The sequence below is a fragment of the Paramisgurnus dabryanus genome, chromosome 1, assembly GCF_030506205.2.
Source record: "Paramisgurnus dabryanus chromosome 1, PD_genome_1.1, whole genome shotgun sequence".
In the NCBI taxonomy this organism is placed as follows: Eukaryota; Metazoa; Chordata; class Actinopteri; order Cypriniformes; family Cobitidae; genus Paramisgurnus; species Paramisgurnus dabryanus.
The window spans coordinates 35,537,294-35,555,473 of NC_133337.1; the positions used below are offsets into that span (position 1 = coordinate 35,537,294).

At 37.5% G+C, this 18,180-nt stretch overlaps 1 protein-coding gene across 1 annotated transcript; it reads right to left on the reverse strand.

The window, feature by feature from the left end:
* Window positions 1-52: 52 nt before the first annotated feature.
* Window positions 53-16,770, reverse strand: atxn10 (ataxin 10). Its single transcript, XM_065268708.1, has 11 exons — window positions 16,633-16,770; window positions 16,088-16,282; window positions 12,123-12,208; window positions 11,935-12,031; window positions 11,637-11,804; window positions 11,209-11,289; window positions 7,961-8,120; window positions 7,772-7,880; window positions 7,141-7,325; window positions 3,540-3,603; window positions 53-1,515 (listed from the first exon to the last, which is right to left on the reverse strand). The coding sequence occupies exons 1-11, from the start codon at window positions 16,743-16,745 to the stop codon at window positions 1,331-1,333; spliced, it is 1,443 nt and encodes a 480-aa protein (XP_065124780.1). The 5' UTR covers window positions 16,746-16,770; the 3' UTR covers window positions 53-1,330.
* Between the last annotated feature and the right edge of the window lie 1,410 nt (window positions 16,771-18,180).

The window sequence follows — 18,180 nt, forward strand, 5'->3', positions numbered from 1 at the left end:
TATTTGTACTTCCTTGCAAATCACTACCGAAATAAATGAATCAAACAGTTCGTAACATTTACATGCATCTTATTACAACATCGCATTTAATAACAACAGCATATGCGTTCAATTAAACATGTACAGGTGCATGGATATCAAAGGTACGTCAACAATTGATCTCTCCTAAATATTTTTTTTATATATATTGAAATCTCCAGAGCCTACTCCTGCCTAAATTTGAATAGGCTTGACCTGGCTCATTTATTGGGACACCGTATATGCTCTCTGCCCCTCTGGTCTTTTTCCTGTGTGTGAAAAGCATTGCAGGCAGCCATCAGAGCAGAAGTAAATGGGACCTGTTTTGTTAGCCGTCTGAACTGCTGGGTACCGGAACCGTGTAAGCTCCCACACTATACAACGGATTGTGAGTAAAGTCAACCTCGATTGTTTCATGCAAACATTTTGTCATTAAAAAATATGAGGCAGAGAAAACAGGGTGTGGCGGGGAAAGCGGAGGCCTCCAAAGAGGGGCATTAATGGAAGGGGTGCGGACCACTCAGCTCATTCCAGGAAGGGATGGGCCGATGTGTGATTCTGCAAGCTAATACTTCTGGTCTGATTCACTTGCGACAAACCGAACTAGATGGGTACGAAATCGAGAGGTATGGGAATGAGAGAAAAAAAATGATGACTGGTGTCTGCTCAGCCTTTGAGAGTTTCCTGTGTAGATTAGGTCGAACAGGAAGCAAAGGCATCCAAACCACTGTAATCGCCACTTACCAAGATGCTTTGCTTAAAGTATGTTGTTCCAAAACCGTGTGATGTTATGATCATATGATTCATGCAATGAAAGAGTATGGTGACCAAGAACTAACATTGTCCTGTTACACCATACAGGCTTTGTGGATGAGTAAATGATGACGGGATTTGCATTTCGGGGATTCGAGGATATTTAAAGCGAAGTCTCGTGGGTATGAGAGGCGAACTTTACATGCACAGATCCAGAGGGCGCATGGTTTGAATTAGGGATTAACCTTTACTCCCTGTTGGTCACCAGTCTCTTTAGTGTGTGAAAAGCCAGGAAGACATGGTTCTGCTTGTTTCATTGGATTTGAATCCCACATGGGGGGCTGCAATCAAAGACCCCTAAATGCATCACAGATATCAGCATGGTTCCTTCTAAGATAAGCTCCTCTTGGCGTGGACCAACACAAAAGCTCACACCAGCCCCTTGTGCTCCCAACCAATGATTGGATAATTAAAATGACCCCGGTGTTGTTCTGTGAGTGTTTTTAAGCCATCTCCGTAGCATATATAACACAGCAAAGAGGAGCGCGGGGATGGGGAACTATGGGTCTTTCTTTAAAGGCCTGAGTAGAAGACTGCCATCCCTTTCCTCCACTCTGAAGCCCATCTCTCTGAGTATTGTGTCATCTGCCACACCTTGGCTTCGAAGGCCTTGAATCAGCTTCTGATTCTCTGGGTTATTTTCCAGAATGTTCCGGATGGCAAACACGGCCCATTGGCTTATGACTGGAGTGAATGTTGAGGAAAAGTCAAATGTGACATTCAAAGTGGGGCTGTCAACTCAAAACATTGTTTCTCGACTTTTAATTAGGGCTGTCAAACAATTTATCGCGATTAATCGCACAGAAAATAAACGTTTGTGTTTGCATAATATATGTGTGTGTGATTATTATGCATATATAAATACACATACATTCATGTATATGTTTAAGGAAAATGTACATGTTTATATATAAATATATTTATAAAATATTTTATATATGAATAAAACAAATGTATATATACACACACACATTAAAAAATAATATTTTTCTTAAATATATACATGTATGTGTTTATTTATATAGACATAATACTTACACACAGTACACACATAAATTACGGAAATACAAACTTTTATTTTGTATGCGATTAATAGTTTAGGCTTACCATTATTGTGGAATTGAAATATTTCTTCATGCTTACCAGTTTTGTGGGTCATGACAATTTGTTGTATGATGTCACAATCATTACATGCCCCCTTTTTTGTAATAATACAGCACATTTTAATATATAGCAAATTAGGGGACCACTTTGAGAAACCCTTACTTCCCCTTAAAGGGATAGTTCACCCAAAAATAAAAAAGCTGTCATCACAGGAACTATACTCTCATTCTAGCGTAATAATCAAGGACTTTGCTGCCATAACATGGCTTCAGGAGGCGCAATGATACTATGCAGCACTCGAAAATAGTCCCTTTGGTAACCTTCAATAACACGGGACTATTTTCGGGCAGTGCGTAATATCATTGCGCCTCCTGCAGCCATGTTACGGCAGCAAAGTCCTTGATTATTACGCCAGAATGAGAGTATAGTTCTTAGCCATATGTGCCTAGAAGATCACAACTTTTAATTTTCTGCTGGTCTAAATACACGATGTAATTACAGAAGAGTCAAGTTTTAAATAGAAAAAATTCTAAACTCTTTGGTTAGTTTTGAGCGCGATGCTAATGGTCTAATCCGATTCAATGGATTGTGCTAAGCTATGCTAAAAGTGGTACCGCCAGACCCAGAGATCAGCTGAATGGATTCCAAAACGATAAAAATCAATTGTTTAACTCTAGGGGAGCTGGAAAATGATCATATTTTCAAAAAAAAGTGGAGTGTCCCTTTAAGACCCCATAGAATTTGAGCTGTAATTCATGCGATACGTCCCATGCACCCACTGCTAAGTGCTAATTTTGTGACTCAAATACATGACAACATATTTCCCATGTGATCACCAAAGCCCCTTGAACCCGTCAGGAAGCAACGTCTGGATGGACACAAGCTCAGCTTAGTGGCTCATCCGCTGGTGAAAGAAAAACTGGCAACACCCCCCCCCCCCTCTAATACAGACCGGCAGTGCTAGCTAGAGAATGGGGGGGGGAAATTAAATCAAGGGTAAACAGTTCCAGCATCAATTAAGGGCACTTTGGCAACATAGTTGAAATATCAGAACGTCGCATTATCAATGAACCATTTCACATGGAATTGACTTGGCAGGATGCACAACACTGTAAAAATACGAAATGTCACTCGATTTCATTGAAGTGGTAATTTCCCACCCAGTATTTCAATCACGCTTTGTTATACATTTATAAAATGAACCACATAATTACTCATTTGAGCGATCCCTACATTTAGTTTTATAAACGATTACAACTAAATATTTTACACAATAAGACCGATAGCTCAGGGTTAGAAAATGATCTCGAGTCATCCCAGAGGACCCTTCGCTCAGCATGGGACGTCTTTCATTTGGCCATGGCCTTATTAAGTGGGCGGACATGAAATCCCTCAGCGAGATGTTGGTTTTGCTCTAATAATGAGTTTTCAATTCTGAATAAGCCACCAATAATATAAACATCAAAAGTGCGGTAAACCCTCGATTAGTAATGGATGATATTACAATGCTATTCTCACTTTAAACAGCAATATATTTGCATTTCGTGCCGGTACCAGAAAGCGGTAATTATGAATGCCGCAAAAGCACTGCGGGCCAAGGATACAAGGGTTGTTGCTATCAATGCTACAGTTGTCCAGAATAAGCGCGATACCATCCAGTTCTCGAACCTATAGGAGACATATGGAGAAACATTATGAGAAACAAAGCAAATAGGGAAAGAAATCATATACTGGACAATTTGGTCAAAAAAAAAAAACTATTTCTTTCCATTGAGCCATGTCCATGCGGTTAAGCTTTGGTTTGGATCAGTCATAGGTTTGCACTGGTTTTTGTCACATACAGCCTCTAACTATGCATTTTCCCAAGTATGTGTCGGTTAGCCATTAATCCTGTTGGTTAAGTACTAAAGCACTATATTAAAAAGGAGACACATGCCACAATTTAGAGTACTGACAGTTTTGAGCATGCAGTTTGATTGAAAAAGGCATTCTAGCAATATAACTAAAAACGGGAAACTTATGTAACTGCACACTTTGGCCAGATGCATGAAGTTTCTTGATATGCACAAGACTACTGGCAGCTTTTAAAATGCAGGGAATTGTAGTGCATGTTGATGCTCCTAAGCAAAGGCGATTTAAAATGTTGCCTCCTAAAATAAAATACTAATGTTATTGCTAAAGCACAGTGGTTCTCAAACTTTTTGGTTGCACGAACTACCGACCAACTTAAAGGTCCAGTGTGAGGTTTTTAGCGGCATCTAGTGGTGAGATTGAAAATTGCAACTAACCTCAATTTTGAAGGGCACTGACCCTACAGTCACATTAGCTACAAGAGACAGAGCTCGACGCTGTGCCAAGCAAGGAGGTTGGGCCAAAATAGACAAGAAGGCTATTTTATGCAAATGCGGAGCGATGCGACAACGCGACTGCCATCGGAGTGAAGAAGCAGCGTGACGTAGGTCAGTGGCTCGAGTCGAAGAAAATAAATCAAGATGGTGGAAAATGCGTATTTCTGTATATATCTGGAAAGTTTGCCATTTTATCTCATATATTTTGTTACTTTTATCCAGAAATAAATACTTTAAAATCCAAAATCATTGTTCTTGTAACTTGAAGTGACTTTTGATACCGCTTTTAGATACTACCCAGGAAAGCCCATCAAGCGAGTGCGTGTCGCTACGGTAGCCACCACAGGACAAACACATTGTTGTGTGAGACAACATAGGGACGAAATGCGCTCTGTAGAACAGTTTGTCCGTTTAGGGCTACTGTAGAAACATGACGCGACTTCAACATAAGGAGACCTGCAGTGTATGTAAATAAAAACGCCTCATTCTAAGTTAAAGCTCACGTAACACACGCTGTTTCTGCATTTCTGATATTAATCTGAAGTACCTATGGAGTAGTATGACATCCTTTATATCTCTGAAGAGTCTTTAGTTTAATCAGATTTATAAAAGAAAGATTAGCTTTACCGAATCTTTACGATAACGTACGAAAAAATGAAGAAGGAGGAGTTATAACACGGGAGGAGCGAGTACGAGTCATGCAACACTATACAACACTGTTTTAACTTATGATTCACTACATGTTCGTGTCATTTATATAATATACACGCGCCTATTTCCAACATAAGACAGAAGTCTTACTTACCACGTGTAACTCGTCATGAAAACCCACCGCATCAAACACACACGCAAAACTCCGCTGCTAATCCGGATAATAAAATATATCCATTGTTTCCATAAGGCTGGATGTCTTCTCCTTACATCCAAAAACACACTTCTTGTTGTGCCATTGTTGACTTTTGAAATTAAACAAAGCTGAGTGGCGTGATAAGTTGTTAGCAAGCTCTAGCGTCTCCCACTGACTGACGGCTGGGCGGGGTTTTCCGGGGGAAGTTTTCCGGCGGAAGCCCATATAAAGAAGTGATACGTATCGAAAACCCCTGAAACGTCAGTTAGAACCGTAATCGAAAAAAATTAGCCGAAACTTGTACGAACCCTGGCGAAGTGCATTCGGCACAGAAATACTCTGAAACACGCCCAACTGCATTTTTGACACTTTGCCTACGTTTAGCATGAGGAAACAACTCTATAACTGTGTTAATAAGTCAGAATGCTTGAAATACCATTAAACCCCCCCTTTAATAAAAACAATACAGTAGGGATGTTAACATTGACCGTTAACCGTTAACCGAAGGTAAGAATTTATGAACGATTAACATTATCAGTTAAAAGAAAAAAATATATGTTACCGCACGGTGCGAGTCGTCATGAGCCGACAGACATTTCGTCACTTTTCTATCTTTAATTTGGGAATGTCCTGTAAATGAGTCGACACAAATGATTGCTGCCCTGACGGTCTGATACAGAAATAATTTGTATGAGAAATAATTTGTGTGGGTGTTTGAAAGCTGAATGGAGATGCGCGTGTGTCCGCGCAAGATGATGCGGTCCGTCTCCGTCTCGCACACATCCGTACAGACCTTCACTGATGGCCTCTGACCATAAACATCTCTCTTTTTGCACAAACGGAGAAAGACGACGCAAAAGCAAAACTTTTTGAAGAGCGTCCTGCTTTAGAAATGACCACTGTGGTAGATGAAAAGAGACACTCTGCCCTTTTTGGATATTACTCCTCTGGACTGATCGCGTGCTCTTTGATAAGGTAATGTTACGTGAATATCTGATAATGTATGATCCTGGTCCTGTTGTTGATCTGTCGCTGCTGTTTGCACGTTCAAATGAAATGTTTTGTTTTTACTAGGTCACAGACAACCGTCAACTGTATTTTTACTCAATGACAACTTAATGTTAAAATCTTATAAGTTAATGGTTAATGTTCGGTTCATAAGCTGCGGTTGTCGGTCGGGAAAATTAACTGATATGAACATCCCTACAATACAGTTCATCATGTAAGGTCTTTATACACCACTGATAATATAGTTATAAATATATTATATTGCATTTCTGTCAAGAGATCCTTCTAAAAGTCCCACATAAAACATGCTGACTTTAAAGACATCTGCCCATGTTTGAGAAAAGTTTTGGAAACAGCCTATAAAAAGTGAGACTGTAGGCTGTGGGAGACTGGCTATTGTTTTTGACCTCTCAGTTGCATGCCTTGACCCTATTTAAGAAACCTGCTACTGGATTCTCTTCTCCGCTGATTGAAGGGACCAACCTGAAAGGCTGAAAATCCCTCCATCGCAGGAGGTTGCTTACAAGGGAATTCATTAAAGGGGAACAAAGATTCGGGCAAGAAATGAGATGATACAAGCATGACATTCAGACCACTGTTAATCCCCTGATTAGTTTTCAAGGAGGCAGCTCGCACAAACAAAAAACCCAGGGCTGGATTGACAGACAAGCAAGCAGGACTCTAAACCACAGACTTGTTAATGCGTTTAGCACTACTGGTGGTTTGTGCCATCTGCCGATCGGTTGATATTTAGAGCTGGCTGCAAACTCTATGGTGTCCGTTTCATCATTCATTGCCAAAAATTCCTTCACATTAAATCACTGAAGGGAAAATTTCCAAGGCATTCCAAGGAATTCACTAAATACTTCCTTCCCTTGGCAAACATACTGACTATTTTAGTGTCACTTACCGATCAATCAACTATTTTATTGGAGATTTTTTTCCCCAAGGCACAATTATGCTAAGCCCTTCATTTTATGTGCGCATTTTCGCATGCACTACCTTGTCCTGGTTGAGACTGTGGCCATGACAGAGATTCCCGATGAGTCGAATGAGATGAGATTTGAAACTGAGGTAAGGGTTGGTGTTGGTGCCGGCGCCCTCTGTCCTCGTCAAGGAGAAATCGTGTGCTGCGGTGAACACATTTTTACTTGTTTTGCCCAGTATATGGACCTCTTTTAAGAGATCTGGTGGTAAGAGAGAAAACACATGAATTTACAGATTGCATTACAACCATGTTTAAGGTGTGACATCACGATGGGAGATGACAGAAAAGTTTTTAAAGAATGTAGATGATGGTGTCTCTATGCAGTGAGCTGTGACCTGTTGGGGTGTCAGTTTCACACAGCGCCCCATTGGAACGGCTGCTTTGTGTCTTAAATGGGAACGCTATAGGGGCCTGTGATAAATTTTTTGGTTTGGTTAATCGTCTGCAAAATGGAGTATGAGGGATGATGAGTTGGATTTTTACAGAGTGAGCATGCATTTGTACCAAAACAAATATTTTGCATCTCGAAGTCGTGGCAAAGGCTTGATGGTTTCCCGCGGCTTTTGTGTATTCACATTAAGAACACATTAAGATTTTCACCTCCAATAAAAGCAAAAGCATTATACTCCAATATACTACATTTACCGACTGTTGAGCTCAAAAGGTCAGAGCGATCCTGTAAAGCCATGAACTTTTTCTGGTCCGAGGTCATCTCACAAAGGATGTCCAAGAGTCTGCTCACGACCATGGCAGCCTTAAAATGCCAAACAAATGTTAGGTGGTCAGCATGTCCTCTTTATAAAAGAGGTATCATACGGATATTGCAAATCAAACCTGGTCATCGGCTGAAGATTCAGAGGTCAGACTAAGAACAGCTTTACAGTGATCAGTAAAGCAGGAGGCCAGGAACTCAGCTAGACTCAGAGGAATTAAAGAGTCTTTCTCCTCCTCACCCACATCAAGATGTGCTAACATCAGCTCCAATAGTGTAAGCCTGTTCATAAAAATCAAACACACAAAAAATCTCTATTAATATATCTGAATTAGCTACAGTCGCAATCAAAAGTTTACATATACCTTGCAGAATCTAGAAAATGCAGAAAATGTTGGAAATCTTTAGGTAAAACTTTAAAAACTACGGTTTGCTTTTAACTCTTTCCCAGCCACTGACGAGTTATCTCGTCAATCTGCAATGCCGCTATTATCCACCAGGTGGCGAACTTTCACAACTTATAAAACTTGGAAGTATCGCCCTTGGGCAAACAGCTGTATGTCCGTCTAAGTTTTGAGGATCGCTCTGCATCTGACCTCTATCAAATGTCCTTCACAAAAATGGAATAATCACAGCTTTTTGCTCAAAATTTGGTGTTTTTGAAGAAACCTACCCATATTTTAGAGGTGATAAAAAGAGAAGTGATGAAGGTAGGAAGAAACTTTTTGTTTGTTTGTTTGAAAGCGGAGGGTCAGTTCTTTCATTTAATATATTGTTTGTTTATATATTTAATTAATACAATTAATTAATTTAGTCCTGCCCTATTATATCATATAAGAAATGTTCACAGAATAATAATAGAACTTCTAAAAATAACCCAGATCAAAAGTTTATATACACCTTGAAGAATCTGGAAACTGCTTAAAATTTTTGGAAAAAGTTTGGTAAACTTTCAGCAATATTGGTAAAGTTTGTGAATTTTGGGAAAATTTTGAAAATTAAGCTTTGTTTTTATTTAGTCCTGCCCCAGACAAGATATTTCGCATAAGAAATGTTTGTGACACAGAATCATACAGAATTTCTAAAAAATAACCCAGATCAAAAGTTTACATACACCTTTCAGAATTTGGAAAATGCTGAACATTTTCGAAAAAGTTTGGGAAACTTTTGAGAATATTGGGAAAGTTTGGGAATTTTGGTGAAAAATGTGGGGAAATTTTGAAAACAAAGGTTTGTTTTTATTGAATCCTGCCCTGGACAAGTTACTTCACATTAGAAATGTTTACAGAAAGTTTGCAAAATGTTAACAGAATTTCTAAAAATTACCCAGATCAAAGGTTTACATACACCTTGAAGAATCTGGAAACTGCTTTAAATTTTGGAAAAAGTTTGGTAAACTTTCAGGAATATTGGGAAAGTTTGTGAATTTTGGAAAAATTTTGAAAATTAAGCTTTGTTTTTATTTAGTCCTGCCCCAGACAAGATATTTCGCATAAGAAGTGTTTGTGACACAGAATCATACAGAATTTCTAAAAAATAACCCAAATCAAAAGTTTACATACACATTGCAGAATTTGGAAAATGCTGAACATTTTCGAAAAAAGTTTGGGAAATGTTTAAGAATATTGGGAAAGTTTGGGAATTTTGGTAAAAAATGTGGGAAAATGTTGAAAATTAAGTTTTGTTTTATTTAGTCCTGCCCTGGACAAGTTATTCCACATAAGAAATGTTTACAGAAAGTTTGCAAAATGTTAACAGAATTTCTAAAAAATAATCCATATCAAAAATTTACATACACCTTGAAGAATCTGGAAACTGCTTAAAATTTTGGAAAAAGTTTGGTAAACATTCAGGAATATTGGGAAAGTTTGTGAATTTTGGGAAAATTTTGAAAAATAATGTTTGTTTTTTATTTAGTCCTGCCCCAGACAAGATATTTCACAAAAGAAATGTTTACAGAACGTTTGCGAAATGTTAACAGAATTTCTAAAAATAACCCAGACTAAAAGTTTACCTTCACCTGATTCTTAATACTGCATGATGTAACTTAGCCAATCAATGACAGTTTTTATGTTTTGTGATAGTTGTTTATGGGTTTCTTGGATGTCTTGAGCCATTAAACTGTTCACTGATCTTCAGAAAAATCCTCCAGGTCCTTCAGAATCTTTGCTTTTAATCATCTTTTGCATATCTGAACCTTGTTCACCATTGACTGCATGATGCCAAGATTAATCTTTTCACATTGAGGACAATCAAGACACTCATTGGCAACTCTTACAATACAGACAAACATTCAGTGATGCTCAAGAAGGCAATACCATACATATACCATACCAAAAGTCAGGTGTATGTAAACTTTTAGACAAGGTGACTAATTGTTATTTTATTAAAAATATCTTATTTTTTCATTTAGTAATGTCCTACAGAAGCTATAAAAAATACATGCATGTTTCCCAGAAGACAGAATAATCATGAATCGTGACTTCTTGAGCATCATTGAATATTTTTATCCATTTAAACAGTTGTGTATAGAGTCTAGATGTGAATAAACTTGTTTAAGGCAGGACTAAATTAAAAACAAACCATAATTTTTCCAAAACTTTCAGAATTTTCCATGTAAACCTTTGAACGCAACTGTGAAAGGAATTTTTGTGTGTCAACGTTGTACTATCAAAGACATGTAAAGTGCTGTTATGTTACAAATCGTAGCTAGCTGTCTACTTGTCTAAGGTTTATTATTTACATTCTAAGTCTGGATCCTAACCAAAATGCAACCAGACAATATCTCAAGAGTTTTAGCATTTTAGCTCTGCATAAATCTTGTAGATTTTTGTGGTCAGACTCCAACTGATTCCAATTATGACTGACAGGCTAGACGAACAAGTCGAGATTGCTAAAGATATGCTAATAACTTGATGCTCAAATAAACAAAAACTTAAAAAATTTAAACATTTAATTCAACTTCAAATCAACTTATAAATATATAATTTAATGCTTATTAGTACTTTATCAAATTGCTTATAGGCAACAAAGTACTGCTCTTTAAAAATCTGGTCAAAATAAAGTCTTGTAAGTGCTTAGGGTTCATTTCTTTGGGTAACATCATTCATATTAAAAGTTCACCTGTGATGCCTTAAAATGCTGTTTCGGGTAGGATTTGCAACCGAGCTTTAAAGGGAAAGTTCACCCAAAAATGAACATTCTGTCATCATGTACTCACTCTCATGTTTTTACAAACCTGTATAAATGTCTTTGTTCTGATGACCACAAAGGAAGATATTTTGAGATCTAAAGCCCCATTGACTTCCATAATAGAAAAAAAGGATACTATGGAAGTCAATAGGGCCTCTGATCACTTTGGTTATTTTACCTTTCTTCATTGGTCATTTCAGTGTACATCTTGATAATGAGCTGTGATGACTTGAGGAAATGTTGTGTGGCAATCAGGACCCTGTAAGACATGAAATCTGTTTGAGACTCATTTGGATTAAAACAAAAGACATTAATGACATATTCTCCATTAAACTGTGTTTCATTGGAAGCAACTAAATGAATAAAGCTCTGACTTCTTACAGATAACCATTTTATTTCTCTGGCTATCCCCACCCACTTAAAAAACTCATTGATCCAAAATCCCACAAGCATTACAAAGGGAAAATCTCCTGATTGACGTCACACTGTCCAATGTCCTCACTTTTATGACTTTCATTGTGGCATGTCAGCAAATTACACTCCTAAGCCCAACTGCACATTTGGTCCAAAACAGAGATCTTGATCCCTTTTTCAAAACCGACTTACGTCCAGTCCACATCAGGCAAACTCCTGCACAAATCCATGATCTTCCGAGACACTTTAAGCTGCTGGGCATCTTGAGCGAGCTGTTCTGTCTTGTGTTCATCGAGGCAAGTGTGAAGCACCATGCATGTGTACGAGACAACTTTCTCATCTGGGAGGTCCAACAGGTTCCTTTTAGGAGAGAGGAAATACTTAAGAAAGCGATAGCTTTTGTAGTATCACAATGAGGAAAAAGTGAAGAGATTTTTGACTGACACAATGAAAAATGCACTTGTGGTCATCTGACCATAAATTCGCTCACCAAAAGATGTGCGGAAAACCGAGCTTCCAGATGTCATCTTTACAGAGCTGGTTTCCAACAGCGATGTTACCAAGAAACTGAATACCGCATCGGATCGCTGCCAATGCAGAAAGCAGCGCACTGATTTATATGACATGAATATTCCTCTAATGGACCTGTGCCCGTCAACAGAAACTTCTGGAACTCACCATCATAAACGTTATTTGACCCTCCTGATGAAAGCTTAATGAGTTTACACAAAATCTCAAAAGACAACTTGATAGATCCTTGATCTCTGTAAAGACAAAAAAAGATAACTTAAGATTTTTTGGACCACCACACATAAAACCTTCCTTTTATGAAAGAGATCGCTGCTACAAGTGTCCTGAGAATTCACACATTAGAGGATTCTGTAAATATTTAAAATTTGACAAAAAATTTTGTAACCAATTAGAAACATTCTGTCAATCTTTTTGGTCATTCAGGTTTGGTTACAGTTCTAAGGACAAACTGATTAATCCAGGCGTGTCTGATTATTGTTGTTGTGACTACTGAGGTTAGGCACACCTGGATTAATCAGTTTGTCCAATAATGGAAGACAGGAAACAAGGAGCTGGCTGAAGTTCAGGAAGTAGTGCAGCTGGGCATAAAGCCTTTTGCATTTTATTGTGCTACTCAGCTGTATTTTTATTTAAGAGGCTTTAAATCAAAACAAACCAACTGCAGTTTGATTTATATTAATTGTTGGAATGCACAATCAAAAAACAAGATTTTTATTATTTTTTAAACTCTTCAAATACATTTGTGGACAAAAGTATTAGCGCCTTTGGTAAAAATGAGTAAAAAAAGCTGTGAAAATAAATCCATAATGTTTCTCATTTTAAGCGTTTATAAAAAATTTATTAAATGTATAAAAAATAAAACACCACAAAGAATTCATAATTTCGTAATGTTTCATTTAAGTAAAACAACACAATAAAAATACAAACTGGATACAATTATTGCCCCCACCCCCAAAAATGTTATGATATGAAGTATAAAGACTAATTTCTTTCAAATTAGAAATTAGGATTTAATTTTATTTAGTTTTAAGAGATCCTGCAGTTTCCTGCTATTGCTCAAGGGGAAGGGGAGTTTAACCTAAAAACTTGACACATCAGTTTACTTTTTTTTTTATAAAGTTTTTAATACTATATACACATTTCCTGTATTTTCTGGATGTATTCTATTAAAGAGATTGAGAAACAATTATATATGATCACAATAACATTGCAAAAACAACAAATCTAATTCTGGCATTATGGCCTAAGACTTTTGCACAGTACTGTATCTGTGAAGTATATTAACATTGATATTAAAATTTTCTCAGCACACCAAGGTGACTAGAAACATGATGTTGCCCAGTCATTACTTCCAGTTTCACAGGACAACGCCCAAATCCCCTTAACCGTTCACCATAGTGGATAAAACCAAAGACTGTAGTTCTGATGTGCAGCAAAAGATTGTTGTGCTACACAAAATATAATGTGGTATTAAAGTGCCCATATTATGAAAAACTGATTTTTTTCTGGGTTTTGGGGTGTTCTTTTGTGTTTCTGGTGCTTCCACACGCATACAAACTTGGACAAAAATCCATCCATGCTGTTTTGAGTGAGATACAGGTTTCTGAATGTCCTCTGCCTTGAGTCTCAGATTGCACAGTTTCAAAATCAGCTCCGTTGTGACGTAACTAGCCTTGTCGTAACATTCCATTTGAATTTTCCCACCCAACACCCCACTACCCAGGTCTCCACCCTCCAGGTAACTAGAGAGCAGTCACTTCGCTGATATCCTCTATATACCGTTTTCATGTCTCATGGAAATAACAGCGCTATTTTGATATTATGTAGGCTGTTACACTATACTATAAGTTTTAATGCGTGTTTATGTGTTTACCGGAACCTAAAGTGTAACCTGATATACAGTGTTACGACGTAAATAGTCCTCAGATTGTAGGCTTATTATATTCTATTACAAGACGTTCATGCAAAATCTAATGTAAACAACAGAATATATATATATGGACAAAAAATGGTCATTGGATGTATTTTATTTGACGGATCATTCACACATCTGAAACAGACTGGATTTGATTCGCGATCGTTATATCTACACAAAGGTAAGAAGTCACGTTTATATTTTGCATGTTGTCATCTGGACTTCTGTCACAAAATTCTCCATTTATGATGCTAAAGCATCTGTATCTCAAAACAGAGACCATACACTGATGTTAAACCCGTAAGTTATACCTTTTAAACGATGTATTGTAATGTTAATATTATTAATGTTTGTAGACAGTAGGCTAACGTTTTATAGATATTGTTAGCAGCGTTAAAAAACTGATGTCATCCCGCACACAAATTTGTGCACGTCGAGTGGGTGAAATTTTGTGTGTGTGTTTTAGCAGTCATTTGCCATTGAGAGCGACGTTGTGGCTAACTGCTATGCTAGTTAGTTTGCAGCATGGTTTCTCCTGCAAAGCCAGTGACCAGATACCATACTTTTTGAAAGTTAAAAAAATATATTAAACTGCTTTATTTTACAATTCTACATGAACTAAGTAATAGTGTTTTGCCAAACTAAAAGTGTTTTGCCAAAATAATCAAGGCCTTTCCAAACTGGCTTTTCCGAGGAGCCTAACGTACCCCAGAGTCTCTATTACTTTCCTTAGATTGGGTGGACCTCTCGCTAGCTTCTAGCAATTAGCATGCTGTCCCCACCCAGTATACATCCCCCGCCAGGACAAAATTTCTGTAACTTGTGAAAATAATGCGTTTGAAAATGTTTTATAACGGGACTATGTTAGCGTTGTCCAGGGCAAAACGAGTGTATTGTTGAGACTGCTACATCACAATTTACTCTGGAATCATTATGTGTCATAAGTTTCTTCTCCTGGAATGTACTTATTAGTGATACTTTTTTGCTTGATTTGTCTTTTGGCAATACATAAACCGCGTTACCATTGCGCATGCGCACATGACGTTAGTAGTGGGGCGTGGCCAAATATGTAATGACCACCTCAAAATGGCACAATCTAAAAAAAGGCACTGAAACAGAGGCTACTAGAGATGGGTAAGAATCTTTTCCTACAAGCTATTTCGAGCAAACAACTTTTGAAACATGTTTTATGGAACTCATACACCTATTTAACTTGTGGAAAAGCAGTCATAATATGGGCACTTTAAACCATAGAAACATCTATTTCCACAACCAGGGCAATAATGAAGATGATTTAATCGAATGGAGATGTTGCAAATCTGCCTAAAAGAGGATGTGTATTATCTTAATGCTCAGCAAGGAGAATCATTTGAGTGGCCAAAGACTCTGCAAGGATCACAGATGAGAACTTCAGAAATCAGTTGAATCTTGAGGTCAGAAAGCTTAAAATAAGGAATAAAGGAAAACACTACCTCATCACCACAAGTTGTTTGGGAGACAGTTTAACAAATCCTCTGCTCTCATGCGAAAACAAACTCCAGTATATTCATATCCCATACTGGAACTTTAAACAGGACTGAGTTCTGCGGCCATATGAAACATGAAACATTTTTTTTCAACAAGAACACAAAATGGCTTTGGTGCACACAGGGATTAAAAAGTGTTTCATGTCTACAGTTAAATGTACCGCCAGCCCGAACCTCCATTGTTTTGAACCTTATTTTATACCAGATGTCCTGGACATCTTATTCAGATACATGGCTTCATGGATTATATCAAATACCAACAGATAGAAAAGTCAAAACATGACTCTTGCTCTGCTAGAACTCGTATAATGGGTCGTGGTAAAAACTTTAATCAAGACATTGGTTCAAAAGAAACATCAAAAATCAACAAAAAAATGGGTCACCGAGCACAAAATCAAGGTTCTGCCGATGCAGATTTATTTTCACTGCTTTTTTTGCTCGTATTATTTACCAAAGGGCCCACTATTTTTGTCCACAACTGTATATACATACATGCATTTGATGGATGTAATGATGAATGTATGTGCTTTTTCCACCTTCACCATGTTGGAAGATAACAGCAATAGTCAAACACATCAGGGATAGCATGAGGGTGAGTAAATTTTGAAAGAAATGTTCATAATGGAATACTTATTGTATGTTTTTATGTATGTGGTAATAGTGTATACTACCTTAGTGTGCACTGAATTGGAGTGCACTGCACACAGGCATTTCTTTGTGCTCTGAAACACTCTGTGGTGAGCTTAAGGAGGAGTGACAGACTTTCCTCCTGTGGATCTACAACATCATTCAAGCTCTGAATCTCCACGGACAGTCTTGAAAGCACTGCATAGAGATTTTTAATAACATCTTCATGGACACTAGCTCTGTAACAAATCAAAATCCATTTTAAGTTAGAAGAATTGTTATGGTAGTGCACGCACATTCTGTCAGGATGCTTCAAAACATCAGTTCACATGCAAGTACTGCATTAAAAACCAGCGTGAATATGAATAAAAAAGAACAACTAATGTAAAGTGTTATGGTGAATGGTTTTATGTTTGTTTACTATAAGACAAATGGTTGTCAATAAGCAACCGCATATCACTTCAGCAAGAGCATTAATGCGTTTTAAACACACACACACCCTCCTGTCATCTTCACACGTGCCTCGCATAAACAGTATCACACGACAGCGCCACTTTTATTTACTATAAACTTAAAAAGTTTTTCGTACCTGAACGCGTCATCCCGCAAAGCTTTTGTCCAATCCTGTAAAGTTGTGAGATGCGTGTTTGTTAGTTTTTCTCGGGATATTTCAGTCAACGCGGGGTTTATGCTCTGCATCATCTCACCGCAGTACGCTGTCAACACACGCGCGCAACTCAACAGACTTCCGGTAATCAACAACACGGGATTTCAAAATAAAAGCCCCTATATGTAAAAGCATATTTAAATATAAATCATAATTCTAACTTCAAAATATTATTTGCAGTGGTGTAACAACAATAAATTATTTCATGTGATCGATGCTCATGTTCTTTAAATTTTATTGGAATTCCAATGAAAAAAATCTCTAACATTATGGCTGGTTTTCAATATAAGTTAGCATTATAAAAATTAAAGCTGTGCTGTTTGTATAATACAAACATAAAATCATACAAATATTATTATTATTATAATAAACCGGTAACAGTTACTGGTTACAGTAATACATATTGCTTTGTTAAATTCACTTTGTTACTGTATATATATATAATGAAATATTCACTGAGGCATTTGTGGCCTGGATCTAAAGTAATACCAATAAATAAGGGTGGTTATTTTTTTCTCCTCAAAGACACTCTGTTAAGGTTACACTGACTGAATCAGATCTTGAAAGGACAGACCAAATGTTTGTGATAATGCTTAAACATTACATGATGTAACCTGATGTCCTTGTTGAAGAATGAGATCATCCGAACCATTATAAACCAGGCCATCTGACACCCATTCATCTGAATCAAACGTTCAAAGGACTTCAACATCAATCGTTGCAATTTTTTCATAAACAAGCAAGCTGTGGGGACAAGTGTTCCAGCTGAAACAACAAAAGGCCCGAGTTCCCCTTTGAATCCTTATAAATGCATGAGTATTTTGGGTCGCTGGCTTTCCATTTTGTGGTTCATCTCGTGTTTCTTCTGGCCTAGGAAATGCACTAAAGGAAGTTGGTTGTGCATGCAGAACATAATTACAGGTGGTTTCGTATCAGACATATATCCTCGGGCTAAGGGTGGACCCACTGTTAATACATAAATGGGGCCGTGCTGCTATACTAAACCCTAAAAACAGTCATTGATCATGAGACACAGAAGCCAAATGAAAGCATCTAGTGTACTTCATGGCTTACAAGACCAACTGAAAATACTCCCCTTTCCGCTCCAAATATATCTGGTGTCCTTGACCAGATTAAGTGCATAAATAAGTGCTAAATCAATGATCGCTTCTGCACGGCACTTAAATGTTCGAAAAAAGTATAAATGTGTTTCTCTAATATGGTTCTCATTAAACAATTTCTCATGGGAAGCAACTGAGTATGGAAATGTACTGCTTTCACACTGACAACCTTGAGAGCATATATTATCCCGCCATCATATCTAAGGCTATGGATGAGACAATGGAGTGTTGAATGGGAAATTGTGTTCACATAATGGCACAAACAGGTATGTAAGCATTATATATACAAAGCCATTCAGCCCGATCACAACATAATAAAAAAACATTTCTAATGTAACATTTTATTCTC